Source organism: Anopheles gambiae, chromosome 3 (genome assembly GCF_943734735.2).
Source record: "Anopheles gambiae chromosome 3, idAnoGambNW_F1_1, whole genome shotgun sequence".
Taxonomy (NCBI): domain Eukaryota; kingdom Metazoa; phylum Arthropoda; class Insecta; order Diptera; family Culicidae; genus Anopheles; species Anopheles gambiae.
Window position 1 is genome coordinate 75,439,801 of NC_064602.1, and position 19,436 is coordinate 75,459,236.

A 19,436-nucleotide genomic window follows, 5' to 3' on the forward strand; every position below is an offset into this window, starting at 1 on the left:
TGGTGAAAATTGCCGATTTGTGATTTTGGGAGACGCTTTGCAATTGCAGAGATCAATCATGCCGTTCGTGGTAACAAAATGGCCACCAAATGTTCGCTAAGAAGCATTTTTACATTTTTATCTCAACCGAACCATACCTTACCTTTGCAAAAACTCCATTAAAATCTCTTTCAAATTAAAAACACTTCCGGAATGTTGACAAAAAGTGTTATTTTCTCATTATCTCGTGTGACGAACATCCAATCACTTTGGGCCTTAAAATCACACTACCGACCGATTCTAATCTACGGTAGTAGACGCTGTGCAAACTGCCGGCATTCCGTATCGTTACACACACACCCATGTTGACATAGGACTAAGTAAAACAAGCTCAAACATCCTCGTTGGAACGAGTTGTGCAACCGCCGGTGCCGGTAAAGGATTGTTATCAGGCGCAAGTGTAATGAGCTTCACCAGGGGGTTATCTATCGCAAGGAAGTGGATCGTTTGTCTAATCGAGCATAGTTTTGTTTGTGTTTAGTTTCACCGGGAGAAAGAATGGATAATGAGTTTGAGGCTAGCCGAAGGATTCGCTAGATTACGAGCTGCGTTTAATTATGCGAAAAAGCATTCAATTAAACTGGTTTCCATTGGACGGTTGTGGGATTTATCGGCTTTTATTGAATGGAATTAAATTTACCGGTTCTCTTAACCTGGTTATCATTGCGGATTAGTGTTTGGATTCAAAACAAATCTTCAAACAAGTGCCTGATCTTTTTGGTTTGTTTGCCATCAATGATTTTTAACAAAATCTAGAGAATTGTTTCAGTCTTTTCGTGCTTTTGTGTTTCATTTTCTTCTTCTTCTTCTTTTTGGCGTAACGTCCTGCGGATATGCCGGCCTGTACAGGCTTTCGAGACTTTATTAATTACCACGCAGCCGGATAGTCAATCCTTGCTACGGGGGGACGTTCCCTTCTGGGTTTGAACCAGGACGCTTTTATATTTCATATCAATATCAATTTAATTTGCCTCTCAACATGTCTTAAGTTACTTTACCGTAACAAGTTGCGACTAAAGATAAATTGAAACAGTTCCAATCGCCTTAGTTTGGAACTAAATATTATTTTTAAAATGCAAATTTTTACAGTTTTTTCCACATTGAATTTTTAATTGGTAGTTTTGAGTTTGAAGTAACCGAAAGCCTACGGAGCTTAACTGTTAGTTATAATTTCTTAAGAATTACAACACTTGTCCACAATCATTCATAATCAAGCATTGAAAAATGAAAGAAATGGAGCGATTAGTATAACTAACTCAATAAATTAAGATAACTTTTTTTTCTTATAATTTGAGCATAAAATTGAGAAGGCGGCAACGCAAATGTTTAAAAAGAACAAAACAGAACCTCTAGATCAATGTTAGCCCACAAGAATAATAAATCAATCAATTGTTTACATAAAATTAGTTTAAAAAAGTAACATATCGATTATCCCAGTACGCACCGATATTGTGCTGGTTGTGCTGCAGTACCGAGCCGAACGCCATCAGATCCTTGGCCGGTGGTGCCCGGGCACCGATTGCTGCGTAACTGTCCCCCAGAAAGGACGCCAGCGCGACTGCCCGTGGGGGCGTTTTGGTCGCTTCCGTTAAAATTTTGAAATCCGTTTCACCGAACCGGTGAGCAGGGTGAGTGGGTGAAGGGCGAAGAGACAACAATCCTTCGGGCACGCACACGGACGGTGACCGAAGGTGTGTGCGTACGTTTGTTTTAGATGTTGCGCTTGCCAGCAGGCGCACGGAGGACTGAAAGGGTAATTTTCGATTATCCCGATAGGAGTTGGACAAATGCAAACAAAAACAAACACAATCACAACTTCACCGGCACACACACGCACTCACGCACTTTTGGAGCTCTTTTACCTCTCAAGCACTTGCTCAACTCTTTTTTTTTTGCTAATTTTTCTCTTTCGGTGTAAATTGCATTCCGATGCGGGAAATTTCTTTCGGTCACGGGTCACTTTGATTTACTATCTTCCCACATGTACACACACACATACACACTGACACACTGTGTTATCCTTTCGGTGGTGTCGGTTCCCAACACACCGTGGGCACTGAAGGAATTTCCACTTTTCGGCTTTTCACACTGCCGTCGGGTTGTTGGTAGAGAATGTTGGGGCACCACTGTTTTCACACCACAGTCGCGCTATTGTTAGCTGGACCTTGTTTAAACTTGCTGTTTAAACTCCATTCCCGGTTCCGTCGCCGTCCTGTCGTCGAGCTTCCTGCACAGATCCCATGGGCAACTTGGACCGATCGAGAGATGACGTTGTGTCACGCCGTGTGATTTGCACCCATTTCTTGGCCAGTGGAAAATTCTCGTCTTCGGACAAGATGATACAAACCAACAAACAAAAAAACTCAACCCCACACACACGCACACGCACACTGCCCGTCACCACTACGTCACTTCAAATATCGCGCGTCCACCACGAACGGTGTGTGTATCGAACGGTTTCTCACGCACGCCTCGCTCTGTCGAACCGCACCGAACAAGGGATAAATGTTGACTTGACTGGCTGTGGTCCGCGCTCGAAACACCCGCACCCGTTCACAAAACCCCATTACCGTGCGAGTGAGACCACTAGCACACACCGACAGTTGGCAGCTCTCTTTCCCGCAGACAGCCGTGCAGGCGCACCGAGCGAAAAGAAGGCGTTGCCCCTAGCAACGTGGCAAAGCGCAAGCACGAGAGCGAGCTCGCACGTGCGCGAAAGAGATGCCACTGCCGCTGTTTGTTCTGTCCAATCGGCGTGGACGATTTCACTCACTTGCACGGGCACATCGCACACACGCATGCACATCGCACTTTTGTCAACACCCCCCCGTGTGTAGAGGCTGCTGCCTCTAGGGGAGCGGGTGTGTATGTGTGAGTGTTTTTTCTTTCCGCAAACGGGAGCCTGCTTTGAATAAGCGTGAATGAATTTCGATGGACGATGGCGTCGTCTTTGCCGTGGATTTTCTCCGGGCGGGAGGGGTTCCCTGGCTTATCCTTCTTTTTTTTCTACCACGCAAAGGTGTGATTCTGGGAAAACTCCTTCACCCCCTGCCCGCAACACTTCTGCCAGGCATTTTCCACGCTGTTCATGAGCGGGGGAACGCCAAAGATAGCTGTGCTGTTTCTTCCCACGTTGCTGCGCTCGCTTTCTCTCTCGCACTCTTTCACACCCTTGCAGAGAGTTTTCCTTCTGTTCTGTTTGATTTTTCCGCTTCACCGTTCAAATGGGGGGGCGAAATATGGGGCGCCCTTTTTTTCGCAGCAGCAGCCAGCAAAACTGCACACACAGACACACAGCCTCACCACCTTGTCACACATACACGTGTGCACCTACACGCACCTTGACGCACGCGGGAAAAAGTCATCCTCCAACCGACACGGCGCAACACTATTGATCCAGTGAACTTTGATTTTTCTTTCTACCACCTCACTTCCTCTCGCTCTCTCTCTTTCTCTCTCTATTCTAACTCTGTCTCTTTCTTCGCCCTCTAATCCTTCCACCGTAGCAATAAAAAAGGGGGAAAGCCAAAGAAAGCTACCTGCTAAGAAAACTTTTCCACCCAGCCCTTGGCTTGGAATTGTATGCGCGTGGGTGGGTGTGTGTGTGTGTGTGGTTCTCTTGGGAGGAAAAGGAAACAAACGACGGGCCCACCGGGCGAATTTAAGGATGGATGTGCACACATTAATTATTACGTAGTTTTCGATTATTAATGGCGAGACTTTGGCCGACTGGCGTCGAGCGGATTCGGTCTTTGTCTATGAGTCGCCCACCTTCTCTCTCTCTCTCTTTCGCTCCCTAGAGCCCAGAGAGGATGAATTGTTTTCGAATTGTTGTTTCTGTTCGCACACTGCCCTTGAAAAAATGTGGAAGGTCCCGGACGCACTTTTAGGCCGCGAAGCAGCAATATACAAACGGGAAGTTTGCTCGTTTGATCCCAAAACGGTGGATTGGAAAAATCGATACAACACAGCCCCCATATCAGTAGCATTATCAATTTTTATCTTGTTTTTATCGTTTTGTTTGTCGATTTTGAAACGATAAAATTGTCTCAAATATTATACTTTTTTTACAACACAAATAAAGAAACACTCTATCACTTTTCCGTTGCTCTTATTTTCTAAATGTTCTTTTAGGGCGAAAAATAGATATTTTTTATTGTTTCCCAATGTTTACAATTATTTTATTATTTATTGATGGCTTTTCGATATTTTATCAATTCGTCCCACGGTTGATCGTTTACCACGATCATCCTAGCCTTTTTTAAAAACAAATGATTAGAAATCAGAAAACCACCACAAAAACAAGTGCCTTATTTCTTATTTTTATCTATCTTATTTTACCCAATTCACTCATTTCAAATTGGTTCATGTGCTTATGCTATTTTAGGTTCAAACTTATGTTAGTAGTCTTCATATCCTTGGAAAGCAAAAATTAACTAGACTAAAATGATTTCTTTTACGCGTTTATGAACATAATTACATTTTATTTAGTCTATTTTCATCGTGATATTCAAAAAATAATCGAGAAACAAGAACCACCCAATAGAAATAATATTTTGGAAAACGAAACAGCTTCCATCGAGCTAATTCTTAAAGCACATCCCACACAAGGGCTCGACTAACGAAATCAACGCTCATTAAATTAAACACTACCCCAAAGCCATCGACCGTTTAAAGCCTGCTGCACACACACATACAGCCAAAATAACATTAAATTCACAAACCGACCGGCCTACCAACCCGCCAAAGTGTCGGAGATTTAACCATCCTCTCGGCCTTTCTAGCACGATGCGCACGATGCGAAAAAGGGGCTTTAATTTAATGTAACGATTAATCACATTAAAGCGACACATCCGCGGCCCCGGCGCGCTTCCCAACCGGCAATGTGGGGCGAAAATGGGCAAAGCTCCCCCCATACACACACACACGTACGCAAGGAGAGTTTAAGTTCACAGGCACGGGAAAAGCGTGAGTGAAGGGAGCACACTGAGGGGGGAGAGAGAGAGAGAAAACAGGCCAAAAACAACCATCAACAACAACAACAACATTAACAACAGAGCCATTAAACGAACCGCGCCCGTTCTCACTTTGGTGTGTGTGTGTGTGTGTGTGAGTGTATTCTGTTGTGTCTAAATCGGTCCGTTTAAATACCAATTAATAATCGCTAATGTGTGCACACGCCGGTACACATTTTGCGCTGTTTTCCGGGGTAGAGGACAGAAGGGGAAGTGAGTGAGTGGATATGTAGGTGCACAAAAATGAGGAGCATGATAAAAAAACGACACAAAAGCGCAGTTAACAACGCAGTTGCGCTCGCTGTGAATATGAAATGAGGGTGTGTGTGTGTGTGCAGGCATTTGCATAATTCACTGTTGTTTCATGAGGATGACATGAGGGTGACGGGGTCCTTGTCCTTGTTCTTGCGTGGAAATGCTCGCGTTCGGTTCGGTTCGGTTTCCTCATCGCCCATGGTAATGATTGTTCCAACATGCAATTATTACGAATTACCTGTGTGTGAAACAGTTGTTTAGCAAGTGGAGTGTTTGTTTGGGGCACAACTTTAAAGTAACTTCTTTTTTTTTTGGGATAGCAGTTGCATTACCACATTATTTGCTTAAAAATGTAGCAGAAGGTTTAGGTGCGTACCAGGTGTAGCTGCATAAAGGTGTAGCAGAATAAAATTAGAAGAAAATAATTTAATTTAATAATTATTTTTACAATTATAAAATCAAAACTTAATTTCAACATTCCTCCTTCAAGAGGTCTAAATCAACATGAATCTTTAACATTCCTCCTAAGAGGAATGTTAGAATTAGGTTTAGAATTTATAATTTAAAAAATGATTATTAGATTAAATTATTTTCTTCAAATTTTGTTTCTTCTGTGCTTTAGATTGTCTTCAGTATGTTAATGGTTTATTGTTCTCCCACTTTGAATTGCTTTCCACCAGCAAGTTGTACATTGTGGAGAAAGTCTTACATATTTTCAGTTATTTTAGAAATCTTGTTATTCTTTTTTTTTTGGGAATACTCAATTGATGATCTCGCCTCTAACTAGGAAATAGATATAACATTAATAGCACGATTGAGGTTCATTTAATGGAGGAATACAATCATAATTTTCAGATAAAATTTGATTTTTTATCATTTATTATGGATTTTAGCATATCTGAATTATTTGACTTTTTTTTGCAATTTGATGAAAAATAAAGCTTCTATTAACTTCTCATACGAAATATTCAATAACCCTGTAAAATTGGGAATTTTTGTTAATAAAAAATAAAACAAAAGTTTGAAATGCGTGAAAATAATCCTCCATTTTGTTTCTGATAAAATCCGAACAAAACAAAACAAACCTTAAACAAAGCTTAGTCACGCAAGTTTGACCTATGACCTTTTACCACAAGAGCTTAAACATGAACAGATATGCAAAAGAGGAAATTGAAAACAACAAACCTTTCAATAGCATCATTAGCTTTCTTCGAGATATCACTTCCTGTCATCAAAAAAACACACACAAATAAACACCCACACAAGAGATGGTAGATTTACCGCAAACATCAAAGGACCGTGCCCCAATGGGTCACATTTCCAACCGAAAGTTAATATTTCATCGCTTATTACAAATTTGACATTTCGTGCGCAGCGACAAGCAGCGACGCAATCGATTCTCACTCCATGCCTTCCCTACTTAACGCCTACTTCGACCTGTCTCCCGACGACGGAGATCCTTTAATTTACAGCATTTTTGGGTGTCTTTTGCTCCGTGTCAGTCTTGTTCAACATAGTTTCCCCGTCAGGCACGTGTGAAAGTGTTTGCGTGTGTGTCTGTGTGGGAGCGTGTATTTTTTTTCCCCGGTGAGTGTATTATCTTATCTAAAATTAAGTTATACTACAGGCTCGTTCCATTCCCGAAGGCTGTCAATTACACGGCCCGTCAGCACAGCACAGGCACGCATCGGGTACAGGAATCGGGACCGGAACATCTGCGCTAACAGGCGAGATTCGACCGGGGAGCACCGACCGGATGATCACAGAGATCAGAGAGCAGAAACCAGCCGCATAGCCACATGTGCGTAAAATTACGTTCACCAGTGTGTGTATGTGTGTGTGTGTGTATGTTACCCGCATCCACCCCAAAAGCACGGCCACATATGGGAAGCTAGCAAGCCAACCATCCCGACGATCCTTCTGCTTCCTTCCAGTGCACTGCTGCGACCTCAGCAACCTGCGACAAACACGAACCGGGTGTAACGAAACGGAACGGATGTGTGGATTCCCCAAAAATGAACACGTGAAACGAGCAGTACAACATATTACCAAAGGAGATATGCGCGCTGACCCATTTCCAGACCGCGTGAAAGAACTTCCGAACAGGGCAGCCATTCGGAGCAGGAAGCAAAACAGAGCAAAAGATACAGAAACACTCCCAGCAGCAGCCGCCGCCGCCGCCGCCCGAAAATGCCGGTGATAATTGCGTTCAATTAATCAAAAGATCACAACCATGAAATTATTAAACAGACAGACAAAACCCCGTGTGCGTGCGTGCGTGCGTGTGGGGGAGAAGAGAAGAGAGCAGATTACAAAACGATACACCAACCGGTACCAAACAAATGAGGATCAGGAAAGTTTACCGGGGCCGGACGGACGGGCGTGGGAGGAATTCGGTGAAACAGGAAAAACAGAAAACCAGGAACAACCAGGAAGGATCGACACTCTTTGACTTTTTTTTTTTTGGCTTTTGATGACTTAATACGGGTGACAGAATAATATCAGAATAATCGGGACCATTTTTAAAGGAAGAAATTTTGGATCGAACTATGAAATGAAGGTAAACGTTATTGAAGTGCTTGAGTTGTCCCTTGAAATAGGTTGGTTTACCAGCCTTCAAGTCAAATCTTCAACAACATTCAACCTTTCATTGCAGTTCAGCAGTCGTCGTGTAGTTAATCCTGGTCCAAATGGGAAGATGAATAGAACAAAGTTGATCACCAAACGGTGATTGTTACAAGTCATTATTCTTATCAACCTAAACTATTTTTCAAAGATGAATGCCTTTCGAAATGTGGCCATCGGCAGGACAACAGAGAAGGTTTGTATGGCGTACACCCGACTCAAACGCGAATCAGCAATAATAGGATTTCGAATCAATGAAGACGAAAGACGAAGTACCTGCTTGCCGGAGACTCAGACCATCTGGGATCTCAGTGTATTTATTAGTTGACGGCGACAATCTCGAGGTAGTAAAGGAGCGCAGCGTAATCCGGAGACGCGTTGCGCAGGGGAATCGTGCATGCTATGGGCTTCACCGACTACTGCGATCCAGAAGACTTCGAGCCCGCACGAAATGTTACATATATCGCACATTGTTTCACCCGATTGTTCTCTATGGACACGAGTCCTGGACCATCCGAGTGGAGGATGCAAACGCTCTGGGCGTGTTTGAGCGACGCATCCTCCGGACCATCTTTGGCGTTGTGTTCGAGCATTGAGCGTGGAGAAGGATGAACCACGAGCTTGCTGAGCTATACGGCTAACCGAGCATCCTGACGATTGGCGAAAGCGACTGGCAGGATACGATGGCTGGGGCATGTTTTGAGGATGCCGGACTCATGCCCCACCAAGAAGGTGTTCGACAGCTCATTTCGACAGACGCAGAGGAGCATAGTGAACTCGATGGCTGGACCAGGTGAAGCGAGACCTGTCGGAGATCTCGGGTATCTTCATGAATGGGAGGCTGCAGCCAGGGACCGAGCATCCTGGAGAATGATTATTGACCGGGCCATGTCACATCGACGTACTCTATCATTAGCAGGCCAACAAGAGAGAGAGAGAGAGAGAGAGAGAGAGAGAGAGAGAGAGACGACATTGAGTGATAGATTCATGCCTTTATATTCAAGAGTTACATTCATGGAAATTTGCTTGCGATCGGGAGGATTGGGCCCCAAGCGGCTGATTAGTCAGTATAGTGAATCTGCCTCTGAATCATTTTTTTTTACCCATACGATTGATTATTTATAATCAGCCATACCGGCGAACTCGTTCGTTCCTGGGAATGTTCGCCGCGACGCTCATTTTCACCCATTTCATAGGCCTCTAGATCAAAAATTAGAAAACCATCTGGGTTTTGTACTACCCAACCTAGTGGTACAACCCTGTCCACTCATAAGCGACTGTATGTTTTGTACTGCTCAATTCACTGGTACATCCGTGTCCCAATAATAATAATAATAATAATAATAATAACCCAATAATAATAATTATAATCATAATAATAATAAAACAATTGTGCAAAACATTGTGACAAAAAAACAATGCAATCATTTTCGAACAGAACAACCCTGCAATATGAATATTGGTATACAGTTTAGCCGATACACAATCCCTTCCAGGTGTATAACAAACCAGCGCGCCATCTACAAAGCTTGTTATACACCCCTGTTGTACCAAAAATTAAAACTCTTAATTTTAGACCGTTAGAAACCGTTACGTTCGTTAGTGAGACACTCAAAACAATTTAATAGTAGCCAATTATTGTCATGCAAAATTCACATTTCCCCTTTGTTACTCTTTTTCTTTAACAAATGAACACACTCACTGGGCTGGCACACACGCGAGTTAGATTGCACTTTCCTCTGACTAAATTGTAACGAGTCTCCTTTATTCAAATATATCCGTAAACGATGTGTCTTTGTATGTTTTGCTGATCTGCACCACACACCTTCATGCATCTTCCGACTATCCCTCCTCGCACCACCCACACATTACCTCCTCTCGTAATCATTTGTAATAAATTGTAATAATTATTGCTAAACAATCCAGCTGAGGGTATTGAGTGGTATGCATTTTCTTCATGATTTTTTTTTCTCCAACGTTCGTTTGAGCGTATATGTCTGTTAGCCTGTTTGTTTTTCTTTTCTCATTTCCATTTCTCGCTTGCAACAACATCGCCCCTCTCGGAACCAAATTTTGCGCTCCTTGTCCAAACCAATCATCTCGCGCGCTCGCTTACAAATATATGGATTTGTTGTATATGATTTTTTTTGTTTTATTTTTGGTTTTGTTTGTTTTTTGTATGATTACCTCTTACCGTTAAACTTGCAAATGTTTTTTTTTTGTTTCTTACTTTGTTTTGCTTGCTCCGCTTGCAACCTGATTGCATATTCTCTTCTAAAGCTAGTGCCGCGAGGGGACCCGTCCCCTGGGCTGTTGCATCTATCTAAATTCCTTCCGTGTACACATTTTATAGGGCTTTGTTTTTTTTGTTGTATTACTTGTTTTTGCTGCTCTATCATTACCATTTCAATCCGATTATCTAACAATATCATCATCGTATTTGTTTGCTTTGTATGTGTGTGTGAGTGTTTGTTTGTGTTTTCTCGCTTAGTAAGGTGATCAAAGGGTGATGAAAAGGGAGTGTGTGAAATAGTGTGTTTTTAGTTTTGATTTTAGAATCCAAGTTTACGTTTACGAGTAGAGAAATTACGATTAGAAAGGAAGGCTGATGGTATGTGTGTTGTAGGATTGGAATTTGAATTTTCTTATAAGACATCCTGGTTACGACATTGCGTGCGCGACTATGAACGATCATCATCATCTTCCCCGTCAGTGCTGGGATCTCACCTGCTCCGTTCGTTCGTATCTAAGAAGTGGCAAGCGTAAACGAGTAATGAAGAGTGGTCGAACGTTTTTAGTCGTTTTGGGAGGGAAAGGTTCGAGCCTTTCGTGAGCCTTCCAAGACAGAGAGAGTGAAAGTGACAGAAAGTGAGTGAGAGAATGGTGTAGAGAAATAGGAATAGGTTTGTGGAACCATTAGTTATCTGTTCGCGTATCTGTATCCCGCCCTTTTCGCGAGACGGTTTGATTATTTACATTTATCGATTTGGTAGAATATATATATTTTCATGGATTTTCTTTTTGCTTTGTTTGTTTCGTTTGTTTAGCTTGTTTGGGGGTAGTTTTGAATTTTTCGTCCTGCTTTTGCTTTGAGATGTATTCATATATATTTATACTTTTTTTTGTATGTATAACGTTCATGCACGTGATTAGAATATGCCCTTTTTGTAGCCGTTTTTGCCATGCGCCTATTACACACACCCTCCTTCTTCACAATTCCCTCTTTTTCGCCCCTATGATAACTGGTCAAGTGTGGAACACGCTATTTGTTAGTGATGTGTACGTATGTGGATGTATTATGTTTATGTTTGTGTGTGTGCTTCGAGACACCGCAAAATCGGTCATAAAGTGCTAATAGTCGGAGAGGAGTAGAAACGTACCTTAAAAATTAAGGAAGAAAACAAAAAAAAACCTTTGTTCAACTCCGAAACAGTTACTTAGAAAGTCAAACGAAAAACGTATACCGTTGTGTCTCCGTTCTTGTGTATATATTGTGTGTGTGTATTCGAACGATCACTAAAATCACTTGCTTCTACTCTAAAAACTAAAACCACTCGATTAATATGTAATGAAAAACAGCCTTCTGATAGATCGCTCTAGTAGCGCTTTTCTGCAGCAAGGAACCCAACCAACCAATCAATCCACCACCTGCCTCCTCTCTACTGCGGGGTCTAATCGTTCTTTTTTTCCGGTAAAAACATAAAAAAAAAAACAATAAAAACGGCGACCACGTTCCCTGTCGTCAACGTGTGCACTGATCGCGCCTTACCTTCAAACCACCGTGTTTGTCTGCGCAGTCGTAATGATAACACGCAAACACAACAACGCGTTACTTTTGCCCTACTTTCGCGTGTTTCTTTGTTCCGTCCCGTTTCCTGCCGGTTGTAAATACTGTACACAGAATACCCACACATATGGCTTCCAACAAACAATCATTTTAACGACACTCGCGATCTCGTGCGCCACACACTTACGCGGCCACAACTTCGAATGAGGAAAGATGCACGCCACCGCGCTGGTGCCCGCACACTCCTTTGTTGTAAATGTAAATAATATCGGTCCATTAACCTTTAGTTTAGTTTAGTTTAGTAGCGCCCAGGGCGCACACACTACCCCCTGTCCTTGCCCTTCCCTGCCACGGAAGAGAGTTCGATGTAAACACACACACACACACACGCTAATGGTTGTGGACGAGCACCTTACTTCCGCAACAGTCGGTTCATGTCTTTGTTCTGCTTGCCGATCTTCACGTCCACGTCCTCCACCCGGTCCGAGATGTCGTCGATCAGATCGTTCTGGCTGTCGATTTCCTGATTCAAGTCCAAGGCCAAGTTCTTCAAGCGCGACAAATTGCCCCGCATTTCGTCCAGATTTTGGTCGAGCTGGTGGCTGAAGCCGGCGCCCCCGTTTGCCATCTGTTGCTGCTGCTGCTGCTGCTGCTTTTGCTGTTGTTGATGGAGGTGCTGCTGCTGCTGCTGCTGTGGATGGTGCGGATGATGGGGATGATGATGGTGGTGGTAGTCGCCGGGCACCTGCGACGGTGGCACCGGCGATTGGTCCGCGGTCCAGTACGGGTCCGCAATGCGGAAGTCCTGCGGGTTCGGGTAGAGTTCGTCCTCCTCGGTCGGCGTCGGAGATGATATGTTCTGTCGCGGTATTCCACCACCGTCCCCGTGGTGAACGACGCTTCCGGGCCCGATCGGTCCCCCACTGCCTCCACCACCACCACCGCTGGCCACCATCCTGCCGGAGAGATAGTTTTTCAACCCACCGAACACACTCTTCAGACTGTTCAGATGCTTCTGGCTGAAGCGGAGCGAGTTGTTGATCTCGTCCAGCTGCTTCTTGGTCTTTTCCAGCTGCTCCCGCTGCCGGTGCAGCTCCTCGGCCGTCGCGATGCCCACCTGCTCCGTCTCGCGCAGCACCCCGAGGCACCGCTGGGAGGTGAGCAGCGTGCTTTCCTCCAGCTCCCGGCGCCGCTGCTCGAACGTTTGCCGCTGGCGCGCGATCTCGTCGTCCACGTCGGTCCCAGCGTCCGACCCGAGGCCGGCGTACATGTTCGCCGCACTGCCGTACACGACCGTCGGCGGTTTGCTGCTAGGAACGCCTGCACCGTAAGCACCGTACGCGGCCGCCGGCATGTCCATCACGTAACCGCCCGGCCCGACGCTAACGACACTGCCGCCCGCGCTGCCACTACTGCCGCCGCCGTACCCGCCGAGCCCGCCGTCAAACCCTGCCGCGGGCCCCAACACGTCCGGACGGGTGTAGGGGGCGCCCGCCACCTTCGACATACCGTACTTATCATCCCCGGGTAGGTAGCCGTCCTAAAAAGAAAGAGAAAGAGAGGGGAGGAGGGAAAACCACCCCATCATACAACCTCATTACACGCTTTTGTTATCGACCGCGATTTGGCCTTTGTTTTCTTTGGCGTTGCACACAATCAATCTCACCCACACGCACGCACATACACACACAGACACACACACTTACCGTGCGACGGGCGTTCCTCAGGAAGAGCTCATCGTCTATTTCGTCCTCGTCCGTGAACAGGTTCGCTGGGTTCGGTACGTATTGATGGCCGGACATTACCGTATCACCGCCCCCTCCCCGTACCGAGACCGATGATAATTTCTGGACGTAATTCCACCCCCCACCACTGGAATGCTGCTGGTGCTTCTGCTGCTGATGTTGCTGTTGGGACTTAATTTAGTCGCAGTACCTTATCGTTCGTGAGGTGGCAAAGGATGGGAAGAATGTTGATGTTCCTTCACCGTGGAAGTGCAGCGATTGCTTTTTCCACACCGTCGTCCACGTAGGCGTACTGGCTTATCTTTAATCGAATCGAGGGTTTTCTCCGTTTTCCTCCGTCCGACGAGCAGCACACCAAAGCGAATCACGGATTTTTCTTGCCAAGCCTTAATGTTTTTTTTTGTGTAATGATTTTTTTTCCTCTACCATCATTTGACAGCTGTCACGGGGCGTAGGCCGCGGCTACACAGGATGGTTCGGGATGGTTCGATTGCATTTCGACTTCTGTTTCTCCGATCGTGATTTATTTTATTATGCTCAATAAAACTCGTCTAAAATATTATGTTTAAGTAAAATAACAAGTAAAATAACAGTTTATTTCCCTTTCTAATAATTATTATTATTGCCGGCAGAGTTTTGAGCCACCCTGTACCGACAGTTCTTACCTCCAGCAGTATAAACGCTCATTTATCAAAACATTCCTCGGTGCGGTGAAACTCGTCCAACTTTTTGTCGTAAATTGTGATACAAATGTGCTTTCAACGACTAATTTAGCATTTTAATTGGAATCCAAACTTCCTAAAGATCATCTAGAAATTACCATTTCGAGGAATAAAGTGTCGATTCACCACATTCCTCGATGCATCAAAATCTCGCCGCTCGCTGTGCTGATGAGTCATAGCCACACGCAGGCAGAACAAGGAAAGCAACACAGGAACAGCAAGTTGCAGACGAACGCCCAGTAGCCAGAATGGCCGAATCCGGAATAGAATCTCCGGCCGCCCCGGAATGGTTGCTGAAGCTGGAAAGTCGCCGTGAACAGATCAAGGCCAAGCTGAGCCACGAAAGCGGGAATGGAGCACCGTGCAACGTTTGTGGTAAGAGTCCAGGGATTTATGACCTTCAGCGCGAAACAAAGAGACGATGGATTGACTTCCTATACTTCTTCTTTGTTTCCAGGAAGCTCCTGTCCCGGCCTGGATTTACACTTTTGGCGTAAAATCTGTCGCAACTGCAAGTGCCGCAAGGAGCAGCACGACTGCATCGACGACGATGTGAGCGGATGGGCACAGTTTGAAATCTTGGGCGCAATCCGATCCAAGCCGGCATGTACGTAAAAAAGTCGCTTGAGTACTCTTCACAATTTTAAGCACATATTCTCCCTGTCCCCTTTAGATATTCGCATCTCCGAGCTTACCACCGATAAGCCGGTGCAGCTGGCCTGGGTCCCACCGAACGTAACGCCCGAGCTGGCCTCGGACTACATGCGGACGCTTGGCGAGCAGAACATCCCGATCGTGGGCAGCGAGGCGGCCGAGAAGCGCAAACAGCAGCTCGAGTATCAAGTGCCCGCGCACGATCTCGACACGAACCTGTGCCATAACTTGACGCCGTACGAGGCCGGCCAACTGAGCGATTACGTGGAGAAGATCAAAACGCACTGCGTCGGGCAGGGCACGGTGGTGCGCGTCGGTGGCGATACGGCTGGCCTGGTGCAGTACGGCACGGTCGTGCAGCAGCCGGCGCAAAGCATTGGTGGAACGGCTCCGGCCAGCAGTGCGCCGGCCGACATCGCAAACGGAACGAAGCGACCGGACTACATGGAAAGTCCGGTGCTGTCGGACAAGATGAAGTACAAGCTGAATCTGATGGGCATCGGCAGCTCGGAAATGGTGGCGCAAGCCATGCTGTACGATCCCGCCACCGTGCTCAGTGGAGTGGACCAGAGCGTACCGGAAGCGATCGTGAAATTCCACCAGGAGTATCAAGCGAATCCGAAGTTTCGCGCCGAAATGGATCACTTTGTGGATCGGCTAAAGTTCCCGACCGCCCATCAAGCCGCGTACAGTGAACCGGTGCCATATGGTGAAGGCGGTGCCACGCTTGTGCCGTCCGGAAGTAACGATTCCGGGTTCGGGTCCATCCCCGTTAGTCCATCGCACGCCCAGCTGCTCGGACCGATGGAAGCGTTGGCACTGGGCGGTGGTGGCGAGCAACGCGGTATGCCACAGGCACAGCAAGCTATACGGGATGCGGTTGCCATGACGGCGCACCACTGTACCGGCTGTACGCAACCGATCGCGGTCGGCGAGGTCGCGGTAAAGGTGGATCGAGCAAGCAGCAGCGACCGGTCGATCTGGCACCCGCAGTGCTTCAAGTGCAACCGGTGCGGAGAGCTGTTGGCCGATCTGGTGTACTTCTATCACGGTGGGGCCGTTTACTGTGGGCGTGATTTGGCGGCAATGCTGAAAATACCGCGCTGTGCCGCGTGCGACGAGCTGATCTTCACGAAGGAGTACACGGCGGCCGAGGGGGCCACGTTCCATGTGCGCCACTTCTGCTGCTACCACTGCGATGGACCGCTGGCCGGGCAGCAGTACGTGATGGACGAGCGGTCGGCTCAGCCGCTGTGTTTGCCGTGCTACAAGGGCCACTACGCGCAAACGTGCGCCACGTGCAAGCGGTGCATCGGGCCGACGGAGCAGGGCGTCGGCTGGGACAAGATCCACTGGCACAAGGAGTGTTTTCTGTGCAGTGGCAAACGCTGCCAAAAGTCGCTGATCGGCGGGCGGTTCTGTGTGAAGGCGAACCGGCCGTACTGTAGCGCACAGTGCACGAAGGATATTTAACGCACGCACGGAAAGGGGTGAAGCGATGCCATAGTAAGGGGGCAGTGTGAGTATTTTAAATCTTCCTCCCGATAGTAGTAATAGTAATAGGCAGATTGGAAAGATGCATTTAACAAAGTCGATCACTCGCAGGCTAGTCGAAAAGATACGGTATACGGTATTTTGGGAGGTTTAAAAAAAGGGAAATTTTTGAAATTTTGAATTTTATTTTACAGAGGTTTTCAGGGAGTTCTCATAGTTGTGGGACACTTCCTTGACTCTTTCCTTTCCTCTTTCCTTTGGAAGTGAACTTCATAAGTTGGAAATTGGACTCGATGGCACGCTTTTTGGACAGACTCCTTCGAAATTCCAATTGGATTTGTGCAACAAAGGTGCTATAGAGTCCAATTCCCATTACATTTAGTTCATTTCACGTATGAAAGAGTCAATAAAATGTCCCACAGCTATGAGAACTCCTGGAAAACCCTGTAAATTACAAAATAGGCAGCTTTATCCACAAGGGAAAGGGATATAGTATTTTGGGCTTGTAATCTAGGGCTAAGAAAAACAGGAATTGAAAGACACTCGCACGTGCCTGAAGAGGAAGTTTTGATTTTCGGCCAAAAAATTGTCACAATTATCCATATACGTATTTACCATAAACATATATTTTTGATACAAGATATACGTGCATGCACTCCATTTATCTCGATAGCTGATAAGTATTACAACAACAAAAGGATAGTTAAGTGACCTGCAGAACTTTGAATGTGTAGGGAGAAGGTGCGTAAAGTATAATCACTCCAAGAATCTTTAAATGCATTTTTAAATACAATAGAGTTAAATCGAATAGTGCCTAATCACGAAGCCACGAATCCACAATTTTTAAACCATGCCAACCGAACAAATATAGTACAACGTGTGTGTGTGTGTTTTTTACGATAAAAAGGTAACTATTTTGGTGCCGAACTTGGGAACAAGAATTGAACTATTGCGCTACAGTATTATCTTCATATTGCTTAAATAAATCCAAACGAAGTGGGAAACACTTAAATGGAATGTGACTTTCAACCTCCTTTCGATCCTCACACTTGATCCGAATGAGCTTTCAGATACTTCTCGTAAACTAACCTGCCAACGGTTACATCTTCCGTGGCCATTCCAAGCGACTGGAACACACTGATGCCACCCGGCTTCGGTAGCAGACTCTCCTCCTGCGGGCGGTTTTCCCTCAGTATCACCTCCCCAACCTCGCCGACAATGTTGGAGCGCAGTGTGGCCAACTCCTTCCGTGCCCCTTCCTGATGGTCGATGTACACCTGACACTCGTCGTACACGTCCTGTGCCAGCTCGGCATGATGAAACTCCCCAGCACCAACCGCTGCAACGAGCGTAAAAAAGTTCAATTCATTGCTTTAGCTAACGTCACAGCCTACTCACCATTGATATGAACGTTCGGCTTGAGGAAGCTACGGTACACGAGCGGTTCACTAGAGCCCGTTGCCGTGACGATCACGTCGCAGTCCCGGCAGCAGTCCTCCACCGTGTCGCACACAAACACCGAATAGTTGCTGCCCGTCTTCTTGGCCTCCTCGGTCAGAATCTCCTTCAGCTGTGTCGCACGGCCGGGCGTACGGTTCCACAGGCGTATCACGCGCACACGTGCCAGTGCTGCCTGCGTACGCACGAACCCGACCGCATGCATCATCCCCTGAAAGCCGCAGCCAACGATGCCCAGCTGGATGCTGACCGTACCGTCCGCGGTGCGTGCACGAGCCGGCCGCAGGAACAGATGATCGGTAGCGACGAGGGAGGCGGTAGCCGTCCGGATGCCGGTCAGATGGTTCGCCTCGACGATCGCGTCCAGCTTGCCGGTGGTGCTGTTAAACACAAACACCTCCCCATTGATCGAGGGCAGCCCGATGGAGGCGTTCTTGCGGAAGCCCGTAATCAGCTTACATGCCAACGTTGAAAAGCGCTCGGAAGATCCGGAAGCAAGCCGATGCTGGCCAACAAAACCGGGCATGCAAAGAAGCACTCCTAGAAGGTCGGAATAAGAAGGGGTAATAGCAAAATACACATTTTTCTATACGTCACACACAACTTACCACCTTCCGCCTGGACGAAAGTTCGAGCCGGCTGGGAGCTTACGGGTTGATCAGCAAAGCGTGCCACCGGATCACGGGCCTGATTCGACACCGACACAAACGACTGCTCGATGGCGTACCGGGCCTCATTCCAGTCCAACAGCTGCTTCACCTGATCCTCATCGATAAACACGGGTCGCGAACGCGTGTTGGTTGCTGCGTGCTTGCTCATGTTGTGCTGCGTTGTTTACGTTTGTGCTGCGTTTTCTTATTAGATTGTTGTTTTCTTATTAGATGCGGAACGATGCGAAGACGTCTTGTTGGTGGAGAATCTATCACGAGCTGTGCTTCGGAGCTGCCTTTTTATAGTTGAAGCAACTCTGTCTGTTGCTCTATTTCTTTTTCTTATCTTGTGAGATAATCAGCATAACCGCAAATGTTTTTGTTGCGCGTATCGAGATGATTGTTTCACAATTTTGGTTAAATTTAAAAAGGTCAAAAAGCGGGTAGTCGTCTGCCTTGTGGTTAAGCGTGTTGCTGATATCATTGCTCTTCCGTTCATTAGCTGTGGCTCGTTCTGGTTCAGATTGATCATTCTATTTCTTGGGGTTGCACATGGCACATGGCAGCTGATTACCGTCATCTGTGGCCTTTGATGATGCTACGTACTGGACCTATTGGTGATGTGATCCATGACTCCATAGCGTACGATGGCAATTTGTCAAGTACAATCTGCCTTTATGGTTCCTTATTGCTTTTTATGATACCTGAGATCCTGCTGATGGTCGCAAAGATGCTATAGATCACATTTTGGAGTCATTGCTAGGTTGGCGAGGTGTCCCAAATCGGTGTTGAGGTGTAGGTTTTAGTACTTCTATACGACTTGTTGCACTTTTGGGCGACGCTGGGACTGATTCTTGGCACATTCCAACGACTTTTGAGTAGTTTAGAACCGATCACGATCTCGGTTATGCTCAATGTAGTCTTAAAGATGCTGAAGATCACATTTTAGTATTGACAAGGTGCCTCAAAGATGTTGAGTTTTACTTGAGATG

General features: G+C 46.2%; 4 protein-coding genes and 1 long non-coding RNA gene across 5 annotated transcripts in view; 2 read left to right on the plus strand and 3 right to left on the minus strand.

The window, feature by feature from the left end:
- The window catches only part of LOC1270792 (LIM/homeobox protein Lhx1), a 36,124-nt gene extending 33,546 nt beyond the window's left edge, over positions 1 to 2,578 (minus strand). Inside the window, exon 1 of the mRNA XM_309513.4 lies at positions 1,484 to 2,578. Within this exon, the coding sequence (XP_309513.4) occupies positions 1,484 to 1,526 (43 nt within the window). The 5' untranslated portion in view covers positions 1,527 to 2,578. The remainder of the gene's footprint in view (positions 1 to 1,483) is intronic.
- Positions 2,579 to 7,047: 4,469 nt separating this feature from the next.
- LOC133393593 (uncharacterized) lies at positions 7,048 to 7,884 on the plus strand. Its single transcript, XR_009766273.1, has 2 exons — positions 7,048 to 7,134; positions 7,244 to 7,884. It is a non-coding gene; the product is annotated as an uncharacterized LOC133393593 (long non-coding RNA).
- Positions 7,885 to 9,946: 2,062 nt separating this feature from the next.
- Positions 9,947 to 13,905, minus strand: LOC3291255 (synaptosomal-associated protein 29). The gene is made up of 2 exons (XM_061659873.1): positions 13,428 to 13,905; positions 9,947 to 13,261 (listed from the first exon to the last, which is right to left on the minus strand). The coding sequence occupies exons 1-2, from the start codon at positions 13,521 to 13,523 to the stop codon at positions 12,134 to 12,136; spliced, it is 1,224 nt and encodes a 407-aa protein (XP_061515857.1). The 5' UTR covers positions 13,524 to 13,905; the 3' UTR covers positions 9,947 to 12,133.
- Positions 13,906 to 13,935: 30 nt separating this feature from the next.
- LOC1270791 (testin) lies at positions 13,936 to 17,348 on the plus strand. Its single transcript, XM_061659872.1, has 3 exons — positions 13,936 to 14,563; positions 14,646 to 14,795; positions 14,862 to 17,348. The coding sequence occupies exons 1-3, from the start codon at positions 14,437 to 14,439 to the stop codon at positions 16,313 to 16,315; spliced, it is 1,731 nt and encodes a 576-aa protein (XP_061515856.1). The 5' UTR covers positions 13,936 to 14,436; the 3' UTR covers positions 16,316 to 17,348.
- Positions 16,941 to 19,334, minus strand: LOC1270790 (ketimine reductase mu-crystallin). The gene is made up of 3 exons (XM_309511.5): positions 18,403 to 19,334; positions 17,735 to 18,334; positions 16,941 to 17,675 (listed from the first exon to the last, which is right to left on the minus strand). Exons 1-3 carry the CDS (start codon positions 18,611 to 18,613, stop codon positions 17,380 to 17,382), a joined length of 1,107 nt encoding a protein of 368 aa, XP_309511.5. The 5' UTR covers positions 18,614 to 19,334; the 3' UTR covers positions 16,941 to 17,379.
- Between the last annotated feature and the right edge of the window lie 102 nt (positions 19,335 to 19,436).